At 41.1% G+C, this 22,330-nt stretch overlaps 1 protein-coding gene across 7 annotated transcripts in view; it reads right to left on the reverse strand.

The window, feature by feature from the left end:
* Window positions 1-3,718: 3,718 nt before the first annotated feature.
* Window positions 3,719-22,330, reverse strand: part of LOC124037551 (transcription factor SOX-6-like) — a 213,832-nt gene continuing 195,220 nt past the window's right edge. For all 7 annotated transcript variants that reach the window (XM_046352364.1, XM_046352362.1, XM_046352359.1 and 4 more), the window contains exons 15-16: window positions 13,793-14,009; window positions 3,719-7,135 (exon numbers count right to left, since the gene is read on the reverse strand). In XM_046352364.1, coding sequence (XP_046208320.1) covers window positions 6,832-7,135; window positions 13,793-14,009 — 521 coding nt within the window. In that variant the 3' untranslated portion in view covers window positions 3,719-6,831. The remainder of the gene's footprint in view (window positions 7,136-13,792; window positions 14,010-22,330) is intronic.

The following is a 22,330-nucleotide window of genomic DNA, read 5'->3' on the forward strand; positions in this document are numbered from 1 at the left end:
GTGTCCACTAGCTAGATGTGACTGGGGGTGGTTATAGGATAGTGTCCACTTAGCTAGATGTGGCTGGGGGTGGTTATAGGATAGTGTCCACTTAGCTAGATGTGACTGGGAGGTGGTTATAGCATAGTGTCCACTTAGCTAGATGTGACTGAGGGGTGGTTATAGGATAGTTTCCACTTAGCTAGATGTGACTGGGGGTGGTTATAGGATAGTTTCCACTTAGCTAGATGTGACTGGGGGTGGTTATAGGATAGTTTCCACTTAGCTAGATGTGACTGGGGGTGGTTATAGGATAGTGTCCACTTAGCTAGATGTGGCTGGGGGTGGTTATAGGATAGTGTCCACTTAGCTAGATGTGGCTGGGGGTGGTTATAGGATAGTGTCCACTTAGCTAGATGTGGCTGGGGGGGGTTATAGGTTATAGGATAGTTTCCACTTAGCTAGATGTGGCTGGGGGTGGTTATAGGATAGTGTCCACTTAGCTAGATGTGGCTGGGGGTGGTTATAGGATAGTGTCAACTTAGCTAGATGTGGCTGGGGGTGGTTATAGGATAGTTTCCACTTAGCTAGATGTGGCTGGGGGTGGTTATAGGATAGTTTCCACTTAGCTAGATGTGACTGGGGGTGGTTATAGCATAGTGTCCACTTAGCTAGATGTGGCTGGGGGTGGTTATAGCATAGTGTCCACTTAGCTAGATGTGACTGGGGGTGGTTATAGCATAGTGATCACTTAGCTAGTTGTGGCTGGGGGTGGTTATAGGATAGTGTCCACTTAGCTAGATGTGGCTGGGGGTGGTTATAGGATAGTGTCCACTTAGCTAGATGTGGCTGGGGGTGGTTATAGCATAGTGATCACTTAGCTAGATGTGGCTGGGGGTGGTTATAGCATAGTGATCACTTAGCTAGATGTGGCTGGGGGTGGCTGGGGGTGGTTATAGCATAGTGTCCACTTAGCTAGATGTGGCTGGGGGTGGTTATAGGATAGTGTCCACTTAGCTAGATGTGGCTGGGGGTGGTTATAGGATAGTGTCCACTTAGCTAGATGTGGCTGGGGGTGGTTATAGGATAGTGTCCACTTAGCTAGATGTGACTGGGGGTGGTTATAGGATAGTTTCCACTTAGCTAGATGTGGCTGGGGGTGGTTATAGGATAGTTTCCACTTAGCTAGATGTGGCTGGGGGGTGGTTAAAGCATAGTTTCCACATAGCTAGATGTGACTGGGGGTGGTTATAGGATAGTTTCCACTTAGCTAGATGTGGCTGGGGGTGGTTATAGGATAGTGTCCACTTAGCTAGATGTGACTGGGGGTGGTTAAAGCATAGTGTCCACTTAGCTAGATGTGACTGAGGGGTGGTTATAGCATAGTGTCCACTTAGCTAGATGTGACTGGGGGGTGGTTATAGGATAGTTTCCACTTAGCTAGATGTGACTGGGGGGTGGTTATAGGATAGTGTCCACTTAGCTAGATGTGACTGGGGGGTGGTTATAGCATAGTGTCCACTTAGCTAGATGTGACTGGGGGGTGGTTATAGGATATAACCATTTCACTGTACTGTTTACAACTTCTGTATCCTGTGCATGTGACAAATACACTTAGATTTGATATAGTGAGTGTTTACCAGAGACGGTAATGTGAACAACAACATGACCTGCACCTAAGTCAGATTAGGACACGTGGCTAGAAATGTTTTATTTTTACCTGGAGTTTTTCCTTGTTGTAGTCTACTAATTTTGCCACTTTTAGTCTTAATCTTTGGTTGTTTACTAAACTATGGCCTCACATGTGAATCCTTAAAGAGGTGGGTGGGGTTAAGGTTTAAGAGGGTGTGAATGATGCGGAATAGGTGTAGACAAAAAAAACTCTCCAGTAGGTGTACCAAAATATTCAAGCACCTTTTTCTCAAATGTTTATCAACTTTCAAAGCAGAATTACTTTCCCATTGTTCCTCAACTGCACAATATGTACATTCGTTTAGACTACACCTAATATATCCTGAACTAAAATATAAACGCAACATGTAAAATATTGAGCGGAAATAAAATGTACCATATGCACAAAAAGCTTATTTTTGTTATATTTTGTGCACAAATTTGTTTTCAACGATGTTAGTGACTATTTCTCCTTCGCCAAGATAATCCATCCACCTGACAGGTGTGGCATATCAAGAAGCTGATTAAACGGCATGATCAATACAGAGGTGCACCTTGTCCTGGGGACAATTAAAGGCCACTCTAAAATGTGCAGTTTTGTCATACAAGATAATGCCACAGATGTCTCAAGTTTTGAGGGAGCGTGGACAGCTGATGCAACTGTGGGTTTGCCCAACCAAAGAATTCTGCAAAAACTATCAGAAACCCTCTCAGGGAAGCTCATCTGCGTGCTCGTCATCCTCACCAGGGTCTTGCAGTTCAGTGTCGTAACCAACTTCAGTGGGCAAATGCTCACCTTCGATGGCCACTGGCATGCTGAAGAAGTGTGCTCTTCACGGATACATCCTGGTTTCAACTGTACTGGGCAGACGGCAGACAGCATGTATGGCATCGTGAGGGCGAACAGTTTGCTGATGTCAATGTTGTGAACAGAGTGGAGCAGGCATAAGCTATGAACAACGAACACAATTGCATTTTATAGATGGCCATTTGAATGCACAGAGATACCGTGATACCTTGCCGAGAACCAGTCTGCCATCTTCCCAGTACAGTTGAAACCAGGATGTATCAGTGAAGAGCACACTTCTCCAGCGTGCTAGTGGCCATCGAAGGTGAGCATTTCCCCACTGAAGTTGGTTGGCCTATGGTTCTTTTTAGTGCATTCATATTTTTGTTCAGTTTAGAAATTAGAGGGATGAGAATTTCACTTTATAATTGGCCAGGCCGTCGTTGTAAATAAGAATTTGTTCGCAATTGACTCACCTGGATAAATTAAGGTTAAATAAAAAAATATATAATCCGAATTGTAATTCTGTATCCTGTTTAGTACTTCAATTCAAATTAAAGCATTGAATTGGAATTGATGAGACACACACACACACACAGCACACACACACACACACACACACACGGGATAACTCATTATGAAGGAAAAGAACAATAGGCCATGTTGAAATCGGTTCCCAAAATTTTACGAACAGAAAGGGTAATTACCAAATATTATTATATGGCGGGTGACATGGATGGGAGATGGTGTACAATTGGAATATATTATATACTTCTGTAGGATCACCATCGAAAAACCACCAGTTTTGAAAGCAGTTCCTCCATGAAAACTCCAATTTAACCATTAATATATTGTGTTTGAGTCAATACTATTTCTGAGAAACTACCTTTTACATTTACATTTACATTTAAGTCATTTAACAGACGCTCTTAATCAACAAATGTCGAACATTTCCTCTGATCTCAATTTATAAACACTGCACTCTTTTCTTTCTCATCACACCATGTTGAAAAGTGAATATACTTTATATGGCATGTTCCTTCTTAGTAAAATGTATGCATGGACTCAGTTGCTGCAACCACCTTCCTACTGTGTGTGTGTGTGTGTGTGTGTGTGTGTGTGTGTGTGCTTGTTTAGATCAGCTTGGTATTAGTCTCTTGTTGAAGATACTGCTTAAGTGTTATAATCTCTAATAAACAAGTAAAAACTTATAACAAAAAGTACATGCTGTCTTCTGTCCACTGATAAACACCTAATACAAGTCAATGATTTGATTCTGAATTTGTAAGGAAATCTCAGTCTTTATTTTTTTTTCTGATTGTCTGTCTCACCAAGTTGTACTGACACTTTTAGAGCCAACACCGGCTAATAAATACAATGAAATGTTAAAATGCACAATTGAATTTCAAATACAATACTTAACACAAAATGTGTGGGGCCAGGAAAAATTACGTCTGCTTCTGTAGGTTGAAACTGACCGGTGGTCTGTGTGACCTTTGAATTTGTGTCAAAGGTCAGAGCACTTCAGGCAGCACTGAAGCTAAAACAACTATTTCTGCATAAATAATACAAATGTTACTAAACTGGAAATGTACTCAAATCTGGCGTCCACACAGGTGATGTTTTGTTTGTCAGAATTTTGTCATTGTTGTTTTCTAACGACAACTTCACATTAGACAGTACTGAAAAAATACCACTCATATCCAGTGCCTGTGATGCTTATAAAACTTGAAACAATGTCTTTGCATGAGGTGAACAGTACAGCTCTCCTTTTCTCTGTATTGCAAGCAAAATCAAACTTCAGTCGTAACAAAAATGTTATTTTCTACCAACCTACAAAATATAATTCGACATGGTTGTAAAGAGATACACATACAAATCAACCAGAAAACAGAGTAACCTAAACCCGCCTAAAATAGAGGTTGTAAAAGTATACATATTTTCAAAGTAGAGATGGGCATGTGAAAATAGGACTTATGGGTATATTTTAATTTACCTGAAATATCTATTTCAAAATATTCTTGCACTACTTTTTTGAAATGCTAGAGCTAATATTGACCAATGTTGATGTTTTTGTTTTCTTTGCCAATATACCAATTTTACAAAAACAAAACATTGGTTTGTATTTTGAAAACCATCTATGGCTCCATAATTGTAAACTGATCAATTCAACATAAACAAATCTGATCTTCTGAATCTAGGTACAATAGAGTAAATAAAACCTACATTTAAAAAACACTAAATATATGGTGGCCCTACCATATAGATGACTGTCGGGGCCGCTCCTCTGCATTTTCCTGAATGACAAAATAGAACTTGAAGTGTTCAACTTTAAGACTTATTGTGCCTATTATGATGTCCCGTGTCTTTATCAACATTTGCAGAGTCTATACAACATGTTTTATTCACAACCTCTATAGTCAAACAAAAGAGATTTCAAACCTAAAAGCCACTCCAGCTGAACGTCAGTGTACTGTAACAGTTGACCAAAATAACGAATTTGATCGTTTTTGGCCCCTTTGCATTATGGATGAATTAAAGGGGAAGTTCAGGATTGTACAAGTCGATGTTAGATTATTCCTCACCCTGAAAGTATTCTATGGGCCAGGAGAAACTGTAACCCATTGTTTTTTTGTTTTCTCTAAACAGCCAATACAAAATTAGGCTCGATTCAAATCAGGTTAAGTGTTAACCAGCGATAGGCAACACCCGTATAGCTGATGTTTTGTTGGTGTTGGAGCTGTCAAGTCAGTGAGCAGCTGCTCTTGATCATTGTCATGAAGTCACACCCATCCCACTCGCGTTAGAAGTTCAGAACGAGAAAGTGCAGGCTATATACTGTAGAAATAATGGTGCTCAAACTGAAAATCATTCAGTGAAAAGATGTGGATTTCTATCAGCCTAATTGAGGTGTAAATTACATCTCACATTCCAGTGTTCCAACTTGTAAACAAAGCTGCATGGGATTTTTCTTAATGCGACTCCGTGCAGCCAATGGCAATGTCTGCTTTAGGTACATAATGCCAAGACCTTCTTGTGGATTTGACAGCGCTAACGCAGTTCCACCTCCGACACCACCACCAAAACATCCGCACTGCAGATGTCAGCTAAAGCGGCAGCTTTCTCCTAATAGGGACACCTCAGCAATGAACGGACTGTATAAGACTTATTGCAGCATCAGCATTAAGACTAGAATATTTCTGAGTGATGTGAATGTAGGTTTGGCACATTTGAAGAAAAACTGTACAATATCTCAGAAAATAATAATTATAATAATAGGTATTTTCTCCTCTGTTTCATTGTCAGTCTGAAAATGTCTAACACTCACTCGTATGAAATCAAAACACATTCACAAGCTGGCACAGCATACCTGAGCAAGGATATAAACCCCATCATGAACAGTAATGTAACATATTGTAAGCATTTGTGGAGAAAGGTGTAGATGTATTGTACTCATAAGAAATAATAAGGTAAGATGAAAGCTAAGGATTTATATTCACTTTCAAATGTTAAAGTCCTGACAGTCCAAGGTTTTACAGGCAGTAAGTAACCTGTCAGGAAAGTGTCCATGGAAATCCAGAAACCCACAATCAAAGGAAACATATCATAAAAACGTAATCACACTTAAAATAAACATTTAACACCGATAGCTGTTGAAGACCAAATGTTTGATGTCTCAGTCAAGTCCATGGACTCTCCTGTAAAAAAACACACGCAGAAATGTGTCAGTTATCTCTTTGTTCGAACATTCTCTTCTCATCGCCCTGACTCTTACTTGCTCTTGTCTGTTTGGATTGTCTTGTTCACTGTCTATCTGTCTGGAGGTTGTCTCAGCCCAATCACTTGGTACGGGATTGTTCAGAAAAAGTGTTCTTGTCCAAAATGGTAGTTTGAGAAACATGGGCAGTCTGTGAGATCTTCAAATGCTCAGTGTATGTCACGACCTGTCCAGATTCAATCAGAGAATGCTCAGTGTATGTCATGTCCTGTCCAGAGTTAATTAGAGCGTGCTCAGTGTATGTCACATCCTGTCCAGAGGCAATCAGAGAATTCTCAGTGTATGTTACGTCCTGTCAAGAGTCAATCAGAGAATGCTCAGTGTATGTCACATCCTGCCCAGAGTCAATCAGAGAATGCTCATTGTATGTCACATCCTGTCCAGAGTCAATCAGAGAATGCCACATCCTGTCCAGAGGCAATCAGAGAATTCTCAGTGTATGTCACGTCCTGTCCAGAGTAAATCTGAGCATGCTCAGTCCGTGGTGCATCAAATCCCGGACAAACTGTTCCAAACCCTTGTACTGTTGAAAAGTTGTTCTGAGCAAAACTTAGTCTCTGTCATATTGTCCTGCTTAATTTTTTTTCTAAAAGTTCAGAAGTTCTTCTGAGCAGGTTCAGTTGGCACTGACAGGCTCCCGTGTCTCGTGGTCGCTGCTGTAGTCCGATTTATCCTCAAAGTCTTCGTACATGTCTATCTCGTCCTCCCCGTTGACTGGGTGGTCACCGGTCACCATGGCAACCGGCTCTGGCTTGACCACGCCGAACGTGCTCTGGATGACAGGAATTGCGGGCTCGGGGCTGGCCGACGCACTGGAGCAGTCTGATGTTAGGTGCGGTGAAGGCGTGGCTGTCGCCATGGTGATGGCACCCGGGTAGAGGCCTCCAGCGCTGTTGCTGATGGGGATCTGAGGCTGTGGCCTGAGGTAAAGAAGAAAGAAAGAAAGAGAAAGAAAGAAAGAAAGAGAGAGGGAGGGATAAGGAAGGAAAGGGAGAGATAGAGAAAAGAGTGAGAGAGAGATAGTGAGAGGAGAGAGCGACAGAGATAGAGATTGAGTGAAAGAAAGAGGGAGAGAGAGATAGGAGGAGAGTGAGCAGAGAGTGAGAGACAGAGAAAGAGAGTGAGAGGTAGAGGTGGCGAGGGAATGAGAAAAAGAGAGCGACAGAGAGGGTGTATTAGAAAAACAGATTCATTCTTTACCAGACTGATTTTGAACGGTGCATTAATTCTTCAGCTATTTAAAACAAGTTGAACAGTAGCTCACTCTCTTCTTTTGGACAAGCCTTAACACAGAGCTACTGCCAGCACACAGAAATCCTGTGAACGGCAGATAAATAACCTTTCCATAAATGGATGGAATGAAGGTAAACGCATATCACTCAATCAAGCCCTCTGGCTCCTCAAATGAAGCACATAAACCAAGAAAATTGCTGTCAGTTTCCTCACCTAACAGTTCCTCCTCCCCCTTCGAGAAAACAATTACAGCAGAGAACAGACTTAAACTACTTAAAAACAACCCGGTTTCCATTATACGGCGAGCCTGGTTGAAATTGGTTATACCTCAACTTATAGCCAAGTTATTTGATTTAGTCATGAGTGAAACGCCAGCCGTTACAGCAAATCAGGCTTTGCATTTGCTTGACCACACACAGTAAATGACAGAGTTAAGCCTGTGACATCTACCTATACCGCCACTCTCCCCAGTTAGCACATTTGGCTCCTTGGAAGATTTGGGAGTATATGTTTTTTGTTTCAAATTGGTTTATGGGAACGAAGCCATAAGTTTCCTGACCGTTAAAATGGAACGTTTTTAAACGTTCTGAGAAGGGAACATTTTGCCCGTTCTGGGACTGTTTATTTTTAAGTTGCAGTGAGGTTGTGAGAACATTTTACTCTGGTTCCTTAAAAGTTTTCAAGTGAGGTTTTATTAACGCTCTGAGAACGGAAATGGTAAGTTATGAAAACATACATTTTATACTTTTTCACTGCATTTGTTGATAACGACATCTGAAAATAACCTGGACACATTCAGTAACATGATAAGGAAATAGAATGTGGGGTAGGTGCAACATGAGACAAAACAAATTGCCCAAGTGGCCACAAACCTCTCCAAAGTGTGCACAGTTCCTATGTCATTTCAATGCACTTTAATGACTCAAAGAAGAGACATCAACTATAATGTGCTTTTTTGAGCTCTCCTAGCTGTGCCATTGAGGAACTAGAGCAAGCAAGTACTGTTGTTGTTTACGTAATTCAAAAACAGACCATTTTAAATCACAATCTGGGTCAGTTGGGCATCAATTGAAAGCTTGTTATATTGTTCTATTGTCAACATCTTACGGTATTAGTCTTTCACAAGGGAATTCAGAGAAACAGATCATCATTTTGTTGGTGCACATAGAAAGGAGTGCATTCAGGTGCGTGTTCCGTGGGGAATCTTCTGCACAATAGACAAACAGACTCATTCTCTTCAGGACAACCCAGGGTATGGCACCATGTCATCTTGTACATTAAACATAGTGATCATAAACTTTGACAATGTATATGACTTTTATGATGTGGAAATGTGAAGTGCACATTTGGACTCGTGGGTGTTTGGTTTCCTTGTATGACATCAAATTAGTATTTATTTTAACCCTCAATGTCTCATCTTTCAAAATACATTGAGTCCTCTTAATTTACAGCATTTCCCTCACTCAGACAACAAAAGTTGTCCAAATAGCAGGAGGGATGGGGGTAACTTCTTCTCGCGAGTGGTGCTCAAGTTCAGAATGGCTGTCAGTCAAAACCCATACAGCAATGTGAAGTGCAGAGCCTGAGCTCTGACATCATTTATAGCATGTTACTGTACAGACACTGCATTCCAGTTTAGGCACTTATCATTGACAAAATCGACCATTTTCAACCCACGCATACAGTGCATTCGGAAAGTATTCAGACCCCTTCCCTTTTTGCACATTTTGTTACTTTCAATCTACACACTTACTCATCAATATACACACAATACCCCATAATTACAAAGTGAAAACACCTTTCAGACCCTTTGCTATGAGACTCGAAATTGAGCTCAGGTGCATCCTGTTTAAATTGAGCATCCTTGAGATGTTTCCTCAACTTGATTGGAGTCCACCTGTGGTAAATTCAATTTATTGGACATGATCTGGAAAGGCACACACACCTGTCTATATAAGGGCCCACAGTTAACAGTGCATGTCAGAGCAAAAACAAGCCATGAGGTCGAAGGAATTGTCAATAGAGGTTCGAGACACAGATCTGGTGGAAGGGTACAAAAAAATGTCTGCAGCATCGAAGGCCCCCAAGAACACAGTGGCCTCAATCATTCTTAAATGTAAGAAGTTTGGAACCACCAAAACTCTTCCTAGAGCTGGCTGCCTGGCCAAACTGAGCAATTGGGGGAGAAAGGCCTTGGTCAGGGAGGTGAACAAGAACCCGATGGTCACTCTGACAGCACTCCAGAGCTCCTCTGTGGAGATGGGAGAACCTGCCAGAAGGACAACCATCTCTGCAGCACTCCACCAATCAGGCCTTTATGGTAGAGTGGCCAGACAGAAGCCACTCCTCAGTAAACGCACATGACAGCCTGCTTGGAGTTTGCCAAAAGACACCTAAAGGCTTCTCAGACTATGAGAAACAAGATTCTCTGGTCTGATAAAACCAAGACTGAACTCTTTGGCCTGAATGCCAAGCGCCATGCCTGGAGGAAAGCTGGCACCATCCCTACGGTGAAGCATGGTGGTGGCATCATCATACCGTGTGGATGTTTTTCAGCGGCAGGGACTGGGAGACTAGTCAGGATTGAGGGAAAGATGAATGGAGCAAAGTACAGAGAGATCCTTGATGAAAACCTGCTCCAGAGCACTCAGGACCTCAAACTGGGGCGAAGGTTCACTTTCCAAAAGGACATAGAGCCTAAGCACACAGCCAAGACAATGCAGGAGTGGCTTTGGGACAAGTCTCTGAATGTCCTTGAGTGGCCCAGCCAGAGCCTGGACTTGAACCCGATCGGGCATCTCTGGAGAGACCTGAAAATAGCTGTGCAGTGACGCGCCCCATCCAACCTGACAGAGCTTGAGAGGATCTTCAGAGAAGAATGGGAGAAACTCTCCAAATACAGGTCTGCCAAGCTTGTAGCGTCATACCCAAGCAGACTCGAGGCTGTAATCACTGCCAAAGGTATTTCAACAAAGTTCTGAGTAAAGGGTCTGAATACTTATGTAAATGTGATACTTCTGTTTTTTTTTATATATATATAAATATATAAATATTGCTTTGTCATTATGGGGTATTGTGTGTGGATTGATGAAGAAAAAACTATTTAATACATTTTAAAATAAGGCTGTAACTAGGATTGCAAAATTAACTTTCAATATATTCCCTGGTTTCCCTGGTTGGAGGATCCCGGAATCAGGAGGAAATAAGTAGAAAATCTGGAACCCTCCAACCAGGATTTCTGGAAAAGTTCCCAGGATTTTGCAACCCTAGCTGTAACATAACAAAATGTGGAAAAAGTCAAGGGGTCGGAATACATTCCGAATACACTGTAGGTACGGCTACAACAGGGCTACAACAGGGCTACAACAGGGCTACAACAGGGCTACAACAGGGCTACAACAGGGCTACAACAGGGCTACAACAGGGCTACAACAGGGCTACAACAGGGCTACAACAGGGCTACAACAGGGCTACAACAGGGCTACAACAGGGCTACAACTTTCACTTAATGTTTCAATAACATTAAGACTTAGGACTTTAGGACTTTCAATAACACTGCTAGCGTATTCTGGGTTAACTATTTGGAACTATTTGGACCTCCAACCACAGATAGGAAACATGGAAATTCATTTCCTTGGGCATTTATCATGCCAACACATTTTTATTTTATTGGGACATGGCATCAGTGAGTTTCAAACCTATGATCTTCTGTTCTCTATCCATTGAATAAGTCCACTGCGCCACCAGGATGAACCTAGCATGCCATGTTTTTTTATGAAAATAATGTTCATTTATTTGTATTTTTTTTAACCTTAATTTAACATTTGAGTCTATTCAAAAATACACATTTTAAAAGAAACAAGCACTCATTAAGATCAGTGTTACTGGGCCACACACATGAACACACTTAACAAGATAGAGGATAGAGACAGTTTTTTGATGCTGAGAAATCATATTTTAAATAACATTCTCTTCATGTTCTGAGAATGGATTTTAGAACTTATGATGTTAATGTATACAATTCCATTTTATTTACATTCCCAGAATATTGCCAAGAACTGACATAAAAGAGAATCATACCTTCTCTAAACATTCTGAGAACATCGCTTAAGTCACAACATTTGAGAACTTAAAAATATGCCATTAAAAAGATTCACATGGGAACTGTTCTGTGGAAGTACTGAAATTCACAAAAAATAACATTGTTTCTTAAGGTTCTCAGAAAAATTTGAGAACATGACTTTAGATGGAAACCTGTAGGAAACGTTATCCTGAAGTACTGAAATTCCCACAGAAGAACGTTGTTTTTTTAACGTTTTTGGAACAATTTTTTGGAACTGAAATTCCCACAGAAGAAACGTTTTTGGAACAATTTGAGAAGATGACTTTAGATGGAAACCTCCCACAGAAGAACGTTGTTTTTTTAACGTTTTTGGAACAATTTGAGAAGATGACTTTAGATGGAAACCTGAAAGAAAGGTTATCCTGAAGTACTGAAATTCCCACAGAAGAACATTGTTTCTTAACATTCTCCAAACTATTTGAAAATATTCCCAATGTAAATGTAAGTTGGAGAACGTTCCTAGAACATCACAAAAATTGAAATGAAATATAACCATGCTTGAACTTTTAAGAAACGTTCTGTTAAAGTAATGGAATACCAAAAAAGTATGTTTTTTTTCTAAAGTTCCTTAACTATCATGCACCATTCCCAGAAAGATGTGGGGAGGGTGTATGCAAAATAATCATAGGACGACCACGCTCTCACCAAGTGCTAAGAAATATGGTTCTCAGAACATTGTGTGCTAGCTGGGTCTCTCTCTCCCTCTCTCTCTCAAACATCTGCTTACGTTTTATATCCTGGTAGTGTAATGTCTGTGTCCAATTTCTACCGCCCGCAAGCGCCCGCCATTGTCCTAATTTAATAAATGACAACTATTAAAAATCGTTCCAATTCAAAGCTGTGCCCCTGGTAAATCCATTGAAACGAGGCCCGCCGTGATGACTTAAAACACATCCATGCCTGTTTCCTATTAAGACCAAGCCACTAGTTTTGTCTGAGTCCAAAATGGCACCCTTTTCCCTATATAACGCACTACTTTTAATCAGGGTCCCGGTCAAAACTAGTGCACTATTTAGGGAATAGGGTGCAATTTGTGACACTATCCTTGTTCTCAGCGTTGCCTACAGTTTGACAGAAGAGGATGAGAAAAGCATAATGATAAGAGACCTCATTATCGCTAAACTAGTAGTTTGGATAACAAATTCAGCTCACAGCTCAGCACTATTGCTTGAGGGACATGGTCAGAGTCAGTACTTGGTACAGTGGGAATGAGCCAGACAAAGAACAACTTCCCTTAACAAAATGATTAGGACCAGTTATAGGGAGTTTTTTCTAGCCACCGTGCTTCTACACCTGCATTGCTTGCTGTTTGGGGTTTTAGGCTGGGTTTCTGTACAGCACTTTGAGATATCAGCTGATGTACGAAGAGCTATATAAATACATTTGATTTGATTTGACCAGTTGACTCAAGTGTACCATCTGAAAATGTGAGCATGAAAAAATATTAAAGGGATTGTTGATCCCAGGATCACTGTTTACTTATCACTTTAAACTTAGTATTAAAGGGGAAGGTGCAGTTGCTACATCCACTTTAGGACTTGTAAATTAACTATGTCTACCCAATGATTCTTGACTAATATAACTTCTAAATTCCTCATGAGCTTAGTTCAACTGTCTGTCATACCTCAACAGAACCCAGAATATAAGCTTGTTTAACTCCAACGTTTGTAAACAGTAAATGTCAACAAAACACTATACAGCCTCAGAATATGGTTAAAACTATACTTTTGATATCATGGATGGTCAGTCCTAACTCTGTCTATGAATTTGAGAATGGTTACACATTTTGTCCAGCTCATCCGTCAGCTTTTTATCTAAAACAGGGGTGAGGAGAACACGTAGTTATAGTTAACTGCTGATTGCTGCTTTAAAGGCTAATTACACTCCAAGCAGTTTTCTGACTTCAAAATAAGTCTAATGTCAAGATGAATTCACATACCACTCCATCGGTTATGTTTTTACATCTATATTCAAATGATTGAACAATATCTCTTTGTTATAGAAATGGTGCTTATCTTTTTCCATTTTAGATTGTGGCATAGAGCTGAATCTACACAACAGATGACCTGGGACATGGATTTATGTCAACAGAAGACCATTTTGAGGTTTGAAAACATCTGACACAATTGGATTATGGAGTGTAATGTCCCTTTAAGTACACTATCAGTTAGCCTAAAGAGTTTGTCCCAGTAGTTGAGTTGGAGTGTCTCTCTCTTCTTACCCCACACTGAAGAACTGCCTCATCTCCTGTCGCCGCGAGCGCATCATCTGCTTGTACTCCCCGATGCGCAGCTTCTTCCCGTCGATGATGCAGGTCCTCTTGGGCCGGGGCTTGTACTTGTAGTTGGGGTACTTCTCCAGATGGTTCTTACTGAGACGAGCCTGTTCCTCATAGTATGGCTGCTTCTCCTGGTTGCTCATGGACTTCCAGCGAGAGCCTGGACATGGATAACGGGACACACGCACCAAGAGTCAGGGTTGAAACACAAACTACAGCGTAAGGACGAACGCACACACAAACAAACACACTCACATGTTCACACACACACTCAACGACAGCATGAGGGTATTGGTGTTTGAAGAGTTTATTGGAGTCAGTTTGTCCAGTATGGTCCTGTAAATATTTTTTCACCGTTTAGTGGATTACAATGTTCTGTAAATTGATTGTTTATGTTCTAATAATGGGGTTAAATTAGCCATTGAACAGTATGTGTCAGTACTTCCACTGCACTGAATCTATACTGTCTTACTTCAATCATAGCAGGACATCTCTTCAGGTAGGAGCCTCTAATAAGAGAAACGTTTGAAAAAACAGTCTTAGGATTGGCAGGGGATATCTGATACATTGTGTTCTCAACATGTCTCTCCTATAAGCACCCAGCTGACAGAACAAGTGGACAGGTCCGTTACCGCAGGAATGGAGCACATCTGCTTTCTGACAACCCATTATACACACCGCAGATAGGACACACACAGAGAGGAATCTAGGCCTGTGTCCCAAATCGCACCCTATTTCCTAGTTAGTGCACTACTTTTGACCAGGGTCCACAGGGCTCTAGTCGAAAGTAGTGCTCTATATAGGGATTGGGGTGCCATTTGGGATGCATCTAGGAATCTGTTTACCAACGTTTATCGAAACTCCCTTATTTTTTTTTACTAAGGAAACAGGAAACAGTGAGGACACTCCTTTTTTTCATCATGTCCCTCGTCTCCAGCTGTGTTATTGTCTGGGCACCACACACTCCATCCTCTCTTGATCGCCTCTCAGGTCTAGCGTTTCCCTGGTGTCACCACAAGCAAACCGCTAGCTAGGTAAATATCCGGAATGTTCTGTCTGATAGGTGAGCTCTGACTCTACATTTTTTACCCCAACTTCGAGTGATGAGGTTTGAGCTATCCAATTCTTTAGAATGATTACTTCAGTGATATTGAGCAATGGTCTATGGATGAGAAAAGTGCAAAGATTGTATATCTTTAATTCAGCGTTCAGTTTGCATCTAAAATATTTTAGCAAACAAAGTCACTTAATACCATTTGCTCAAAGCTAAACATTTTAGCCTAGTGGAACACCAATTCACGACAGAAAACTATTTTCTCTCTAAGTATATACAAAGCTGTAGCTAAAGGCCTAAAGACCAGGCACATAGTCCCCCTTCTAAAAAACAGCTCCTACACGTTGCCAAGCAACATTCCAAGTTCATTCATGCAGTCTATGAACTATGAGGGCTGTCTCCCAAATAGCACCATATTCCCTATATAGGAATATGGGCCCTGGTAAAAAGTTGGGCACTGTATACTGTTTGAAATAGGGTGCCATTTGGGATGTAGATCGGACTTAAGTCTCAAGACAGTGGAGCCCTTCAGCCATTCTGTGTACAGCAAAGTTTAGTGCTCTGTGAATAGCTAACTGTGTTAGTTAGCTAGCTAGTATCAACACAAGAAGAACTTTTCACTGCATACATCCATCACCCCAGTTGGGGTCTCAGTGGAGTGTATGTGTGTGTGAGAAAGAGAGTTCAATGTGAATACTGTATTTTGTAAGAGAAATATATCATTTTTTCCAATATAGTGTTTGAATTATTAAATTAGATTGAATAAAATAAGGTCAGATAAATTGATTGATTCATCGATCGATTGGTAGTTGAGTGATGTACAATATTTTGAATATATTATTGAATGTTTAGGTGGAGGTGGGGTGGGGGGTAGTAGTAACGCTCTGATTCTGTCTCATAAGCACACAGTGTGCACAGTTACCTCTATAAAAGAGCATGCCTGCAAACTATCTATTTAATGGACCACCATGTTTTGTATTTAAGAGGCCACCAACTATTTCCTCAAGGCGAGACAACAGTTCCTATTGGACAAATTCAGCTAGGACCCTCCCCATTTCTTTCCGTTTGCTTCTGTTTAAGAAACATTTTGCAACAGAATTGGCATAATGAATATGCCCCAGTGGGCAGCCAGTATAAAATGCCCTCTTGCACCAGCAGCATAGTGCAGATGCCAGCCTATAGAATAAAAGTTAGAGGGAGTTCCCCCCTTTTGAGGAACTTCCCCGTGGTGTTGTGCTCCATCCTGTCAACACCAAAATGAATTTAAGAAGATCATGAGTGGGACTTTTATTGCTCAATCTAATTCATGCTGATTATAAAAATTAAAACAGATATTCTCAAACTCGCAAACTTTTGATTGACTTAAACAGCTGCTTAAACAAAGCAAGAGCATAATTTATTTTTCAACCCAAAGCAATGAGACCCAATCAGTCCTCCACGACAACAAAATAATAAACAACATAGTAGGCTAATTAGTCCTTCGTTTTTGGGATATGCTTAGCCCAGAAGATGGTGTGAGTCCTCAGACTTGGAGGGAAGTAAACGTCATTCCGCCACCCAAGAATAGCAGAGCACACTTTAATGGTTCAAGCAGCTGATCAATCAACCTAGTGCTTAGCAAACTGTAGAAGTGCTTTGCAAACGTATTGTTTTGTGTGTTTGATAAAATATAAAGTTATTTTACAACAACAAAAAATGTAAAACAGACTTACAGCATGCTTATAGAGAAGTGCACTCAACATGCTCGGCACTGACACAAATGACAGATTACAGGCTGACGGAAATTGATAGTAAGAAGATTGGGAGCTGTTCTATTAGAATTCAGCGCAGCTTTTGATGTCATTTATCATAACCTTTTGCTGAAAGGTGTCATGGATTTGCATCCTCTACCTTATTATGGATTGAGAGTTACCTATATAATAGAACACTGAGGGTTTTCATTAATGGAAGACTCTCTCATGCAAATTCAGTTGAGTGTGGTGTACCGCAGGGCAGCTGACTAGGCCCATTATTGTTTTCTGTTTTTACAAATGACCTCCACTGACCTTAAATAAAGCCTGTGTGTCTATGTACGCTGACGACTCAACAGTATACACGTTGGCGGCAACAATAAAATAACTAACGGACACCCTTAACATAGAGCTCCAGTCAGTTTTAGAATGGGTAACTAGCCATAGGCTGGTGGTAAATATCTCAAAAATAAAAAGCATATTTTTTGGGACAAACCACTCGCTCAACTCTAAACCTCGTTTAGATCTATTATTGAATAATGTGGCTATTGAGCAAGTTGAGCAAACTAAACTGCTGGGTGTAACTGCCATATTCAAGCTGCCATATTCAAAACATAGACTCGATGGTTGCTAAAATGGGAAGAGTTCTGTCCATGATAGGGTGTTGTTCTGCCTTCTTGACATCTCAGCCGAGCAGACAGGTCCTACAGGCCCTAGTTTTGTCACAGCTAGACTACTGCCCAGCTGTGGTCATGTATGGCAAAGAAGCACATAGGTAAATTGATGTTGATCCAGAACACCAGGAGCACATATTGCACTTAGATGTATAAGGAAGGAAAGTGTCAGTAACATGCATGTCAGTCTCTCCTGGCTCAAAATTGAGGAGAGATTGACTGCATCACTATTAGTCTTTGTGAGAGGTATTGATGGTACCGAACTGTCTGTTCAGTTGGCACACAGTTCGGACACTCATCGGTACAACACAAGGCATGCAACCAGAGGTCTCTTCACAGTCCCCAGGTCCAGAACAGATCCTGGAAAACACACAGTATTAAATAGAGCCATGACTACATGGAACTCTTCCATCCTAGGTAATACACAGCAATAAACAGCTTCTACCCCAAGCCATAAGACTCCTGAACAGCTAATCAAACGGCCACCCAGACTATTTGCATTGCCCCCCCCCCCCCCCCACGCTGCTGCTACTCTGTTATTATCCATGCATAGCCACTTTAATAACTCTACCAACATGTACATAATTATCTCAATTATCTCGACACCTGTGCACCCGCACATTGACTCTGTATACCCCCTGTATATAGCCACACTATTGTTATTTAATTCTGCTCCTTAATTATTTGTTATTCTTATCTCTTACTTTTTTGGTATTTTCTTAAAACTGAATTGTTGATTAAGGGCTTGTAAGTAAGCATTTCACTGTAAGGTAACATATGATTTGATTAAAAAAACAGATAAAATAACACCTTACTGCACAAAGGGGACTGTGAAGAGACTCAGCCATTTTATATATATTGTATTGTAATTTGCACTGTACTATGTATGACACCTAGATATTGCGTGTACTGATATGTAGGCTGTGTGTGACATACATTTAAAAATGTATGTAGATCGGTCCTTGACTAATAATGTTCTGTACTATGTATGATGTCATGTTTCATGTGGACCCCAGAAGAGTAGCTGCAGCTTTTGTAGCGGCTAATGGGGATCCGAATAAACATCAATACTAAATACCAAACAATTTGACTAATCTATTTTTCCATATTTCCTGTTCCTATTCTTGAAGATAAAGGGGTACTAAATAATTGGACTGACTGGAAATCTGACAGATTGTTTTTTTTAATGGAAATGACGCCAGGACAGCGGAGTCAATCACCACCTTCCGGAGACACCTGAAACCCCACCTCTTTAAGGAATACCTAGGATAGGATAAAGTAATCCTTCTCACCCCCCCTTCCCCCCTTAAAATATTTAGATGCACTATTGTAAAGTGGTTGTTCCACTGGATGTCATAAGGTGAATGCACCAATTTGTAAGTCGCTCTGGATAAGAGCGTCTGCTAAATGACTTAAATGTAAATGATCGTCGTAAGGAGTGGACCAAAATGCAGCGTGGTATGTGTTCATGATGATTTTTTAATTAAAGAAAGCACTGAATACAAACTATACAAAACTATACAAATCAATAAACAAATAACGACCGTGAAGCTATAATGAGAACTGTGCTGACACAAGCAACTAACATAGACAATCACCCACAATGACAAAGCAGGCTACCTAAATATGGCTCCCAATCAGAGACAATGACAAACACCTGCCTCTGATTGAGAACCATATCTGGCCAAACACAGAAACAGACAAACTAGACATCCAACATAGAATTTCCACTCAGATCACACCGTGATCAAACAAAACATAGAAACATACAAAGAAAACTATGGTCAGGGTGTGACAGATATAGCCTAATCATGGCTTAATCATATTATTATATGAAGTAGAAATGGGTTAGAACATACATACAGAACCATACAGAACCAACACAAAGTACGCTCTCGTTGGCTGGCCCTCGCTTCATACTCATTCCCAAACCCACTGGTTCCAGGTCATGTACAAGTCTCTGCTAGGTAAAGCCCCACTTTATCTCAGCTCACTGGTCACCATAGCAGCACCCACCCGTAGCACACGCTCCAGCAGATATATCTCACTTGTCACGCCCAAAGCCAATTCTTCCTTTGACCGCCTTTCCTTCCAATTCTCTGCTGCCAATGACTGGGACAAACTGCAAAAATCTCTGAAGCTGGAGACTCATATCTCCCTCACTAGCTTTAAGCACCAGCTGTCAGAGCAGCTCACAGATCACTGCACCTATACATAGCCCATCTGTAAATAGCCCATCCAACTACCTCATCCCCATACTGTATTTATTTATTTATCTTGCTCCTTTGAACCCCAGTATCTCTACTTGCACATTAATCTTCTGCACATCTACAATTCCAGTGTTTAATTGCTATATTGTAATTACTTCGCCACCATGGCCTATTTATTGCCTTACCTGCCTTATCCTACCTCATTTGCACACACTATACATATACTTTTTCTACTGCATTATTGACTGTATGTTTGTTTATTACATGTGTAACTCTGTGTTGTTGTATGTGTCGAACTGCTTTGCTTTATCTTGGCCAGGTCACAGTTGTAAATGAGAACTTGTTCTCAACTAGCCTACCTGGTTAAATAAAGGTGAAATATTTTTATTTTGTATTTTTTTAAAGTCAAATTAAACATCTATTTATGGCTATGAAAACTCTAACATTGATTTATCCTACAATAGATGTATTTCAATTAGTAATATTCATTTGTTTTCTTCTAATGCCTCTTAAGCAGGTTGACGTTAAGCAGGTGAGTCTTGTCTGAGGCAGAACTGAGCAATTTCCGCTAGATGGGCCAGCTGCAAAGGCAAAATTGCCTATGTTGTACATATTAATTAAAACAAAAATAGCTTTTTGGTCTTAATTTAAGGTTAGAGGTAGGCATTAGGGTTAGTAGTGTGGTTAGGGTTAAGGTTAAAATCGTACTTTGTGGCTGTTTCAGCTAGTGACCACTCTGCAGAGCTGCAGAGCTGCCTCAACAAGATTTATGATGAAAAACGCTAATTTGCGCCTCTTAAGGGGTGAGTAATCTAAAAGTACCTGATTACCTTACTGAGCTTTGGTAACCCAAAAGTTACTTTACTGATTACAATTTTATACAAGTAACTGGTAACAGTAACGGATTACATTTAGAATGTAAGCTACCCCAGGCTGTGTTACAATTGGCCGTGAAACGGGAGTCCCATAGGACAGAGCACAATTGGACCAGCATCGTCCGGGTTAGGGGAGGGTTTGGCCGAGGGGGATTTAACTTGGCTCATCGCGCTCTAGTGACTCCTTGTGGCGGCCCGGGTGCTTGCAGGCTGACTTCAGGGTCGTCGGTTGAGTGGTGTTTCCTCTGACACATTGGTTTAGCTGGCTTCCAGGTAAAGCTTCCAGGTAAAGCACAGTGGTCCTTCTGTAGCTCAGTTGGTAGAGCATGGCGCTTGTAACGCCAGGGTAGTGGGTTCGATCCCCGGGACCACCCATACGTAGAATGTATGCACACATGACTGTAAGTCGCTTTGGATAAAAGCGTCTGCTAAATGGCATATATTATTATTATTATTATTATTAAAGCGAGTGGGTGTTAATTAAGAAGCGAGGCTTTGTGGGTCATGTTTTGAGGGGAACCCATGACTTGACCGATGCCTCTCCGGAGCCCGGTGGGGAGGTGCAGTGATGAGACAAGATTGTAATTGGTTCGCAATTGGATTTCACGAAAAAGTAACCTACCCAACCCTGACTATTGGGTCGCAGCATTTTTTATTTGTTAACTATACACCACTTGCTCGGAAGCCCTATCGGACCGTGTCCCAGTACGGGATGATTTGCTATGTATTCACACTCAAAACCGCTAAATTGGTTTCTGTGGTATATCAATCAACTAAATTTTTGCAAATGAGCGTAGCCTTGGATCCATGAATGTTAACATTAGAAGCCTACTCCCTAAGTTTGTTTTACTCACTGCTTTAGCACACTCTGCCAACCCCTATGTCTTTTCCTGGCATAGGAAAACCACCAAAAAACCCTGAAAACTACATCCCTAACTATATATTTTTTTGCCAAGATAGAACTGCCAAAGGGGGCAGTGTTGCAATCTACTGCAAAGATAGCCTGCAGAGTTCTGTATTACTATCCAGGTCTGTACCCAAACAATTCGAGCTTCTACTTCTAAAAATGCACCTTTCCAGAAACAAGTCTCTCACTGTTGCTGCTTGCTATAGACCTCCCTCTGCCACAAGCTGTGCCCTCGACACCATATGTGAATTGATTGCCCCCCATCTATCTTCTGAGCTCGTGCTACTAGGTGACCTAAACTGGGACATGCTTAACACCCCGGCCATCCTACAATCCAAGTTTATTGACCTCAATCTCACACAAATTATCAATGAACCTACCAGGTAGAACTCCAAATCCGTAAACTCGGGCACCCTCATAGATGTCATCCTAACTAACTCGCCATCCAAATACACCTCTGCTGTTTTCAAACAAGATATCAGCGATCACTGCCTCATTGCCTGCATCCGTAATGGTTCTGCGACCAAACAACCACACTTCATCACTTTCAAACCCCTACCCTGGTCACATGCCACAGCAACCCCCACAGCAACCCGTCAAAGCCCCCACCATTTCTCCTTTACCCAAATCCAGATAGCTGTTGTTCTGAAAGAGCTGCAAAATCTGGACCCATACAAATCGGCCGGGCTAGACAATCTGGAACCTCTCTTTCTAAAAATTAACTGCCAAAATTGTTGCAACCCCTATTACTAGCCTGTTCAAGCTCTCTTTCGTATCGTCTGAGATTCCCAAAGATTGGAAAGCTGCCGCGGTCATCCCCCTCTTCAAAGGGGGTGACACTCTAGACCCAAACTGCTACAGACCTATATCTATCCTACCCTGCCTTTCTAAGGTCTTCGAAAGCAAAGATAACAAACAAATTACCAACCATGTCGAATCCCACTGTACCTTCTCCACTATGAAATCTGGTTTCAGAGCTGGTCATGGGTGTACCTCAGCCACGCTCAAGGTCCTAAATGACATCATAACAG

The sequence above is a fragment of the Oncorhynchus gorbuscha genome, linkage group LG06, assembly GCF_021184085.1.
Source record: "Oncorhynchus gorbuscha isolate QuinsamMale2020 ecotype Even-year linkage group LG06, OgorEven_v1.0, whole genome shotgun sequence".
NCBI classification, from domain to species: domain Eukaryota; kingdom Metazoa; phylum Chordata; class Actinopteri; order Salmoniformes; family Salmonidae; genus Oncorhynchus; species Oncorhynchus gorbuscha.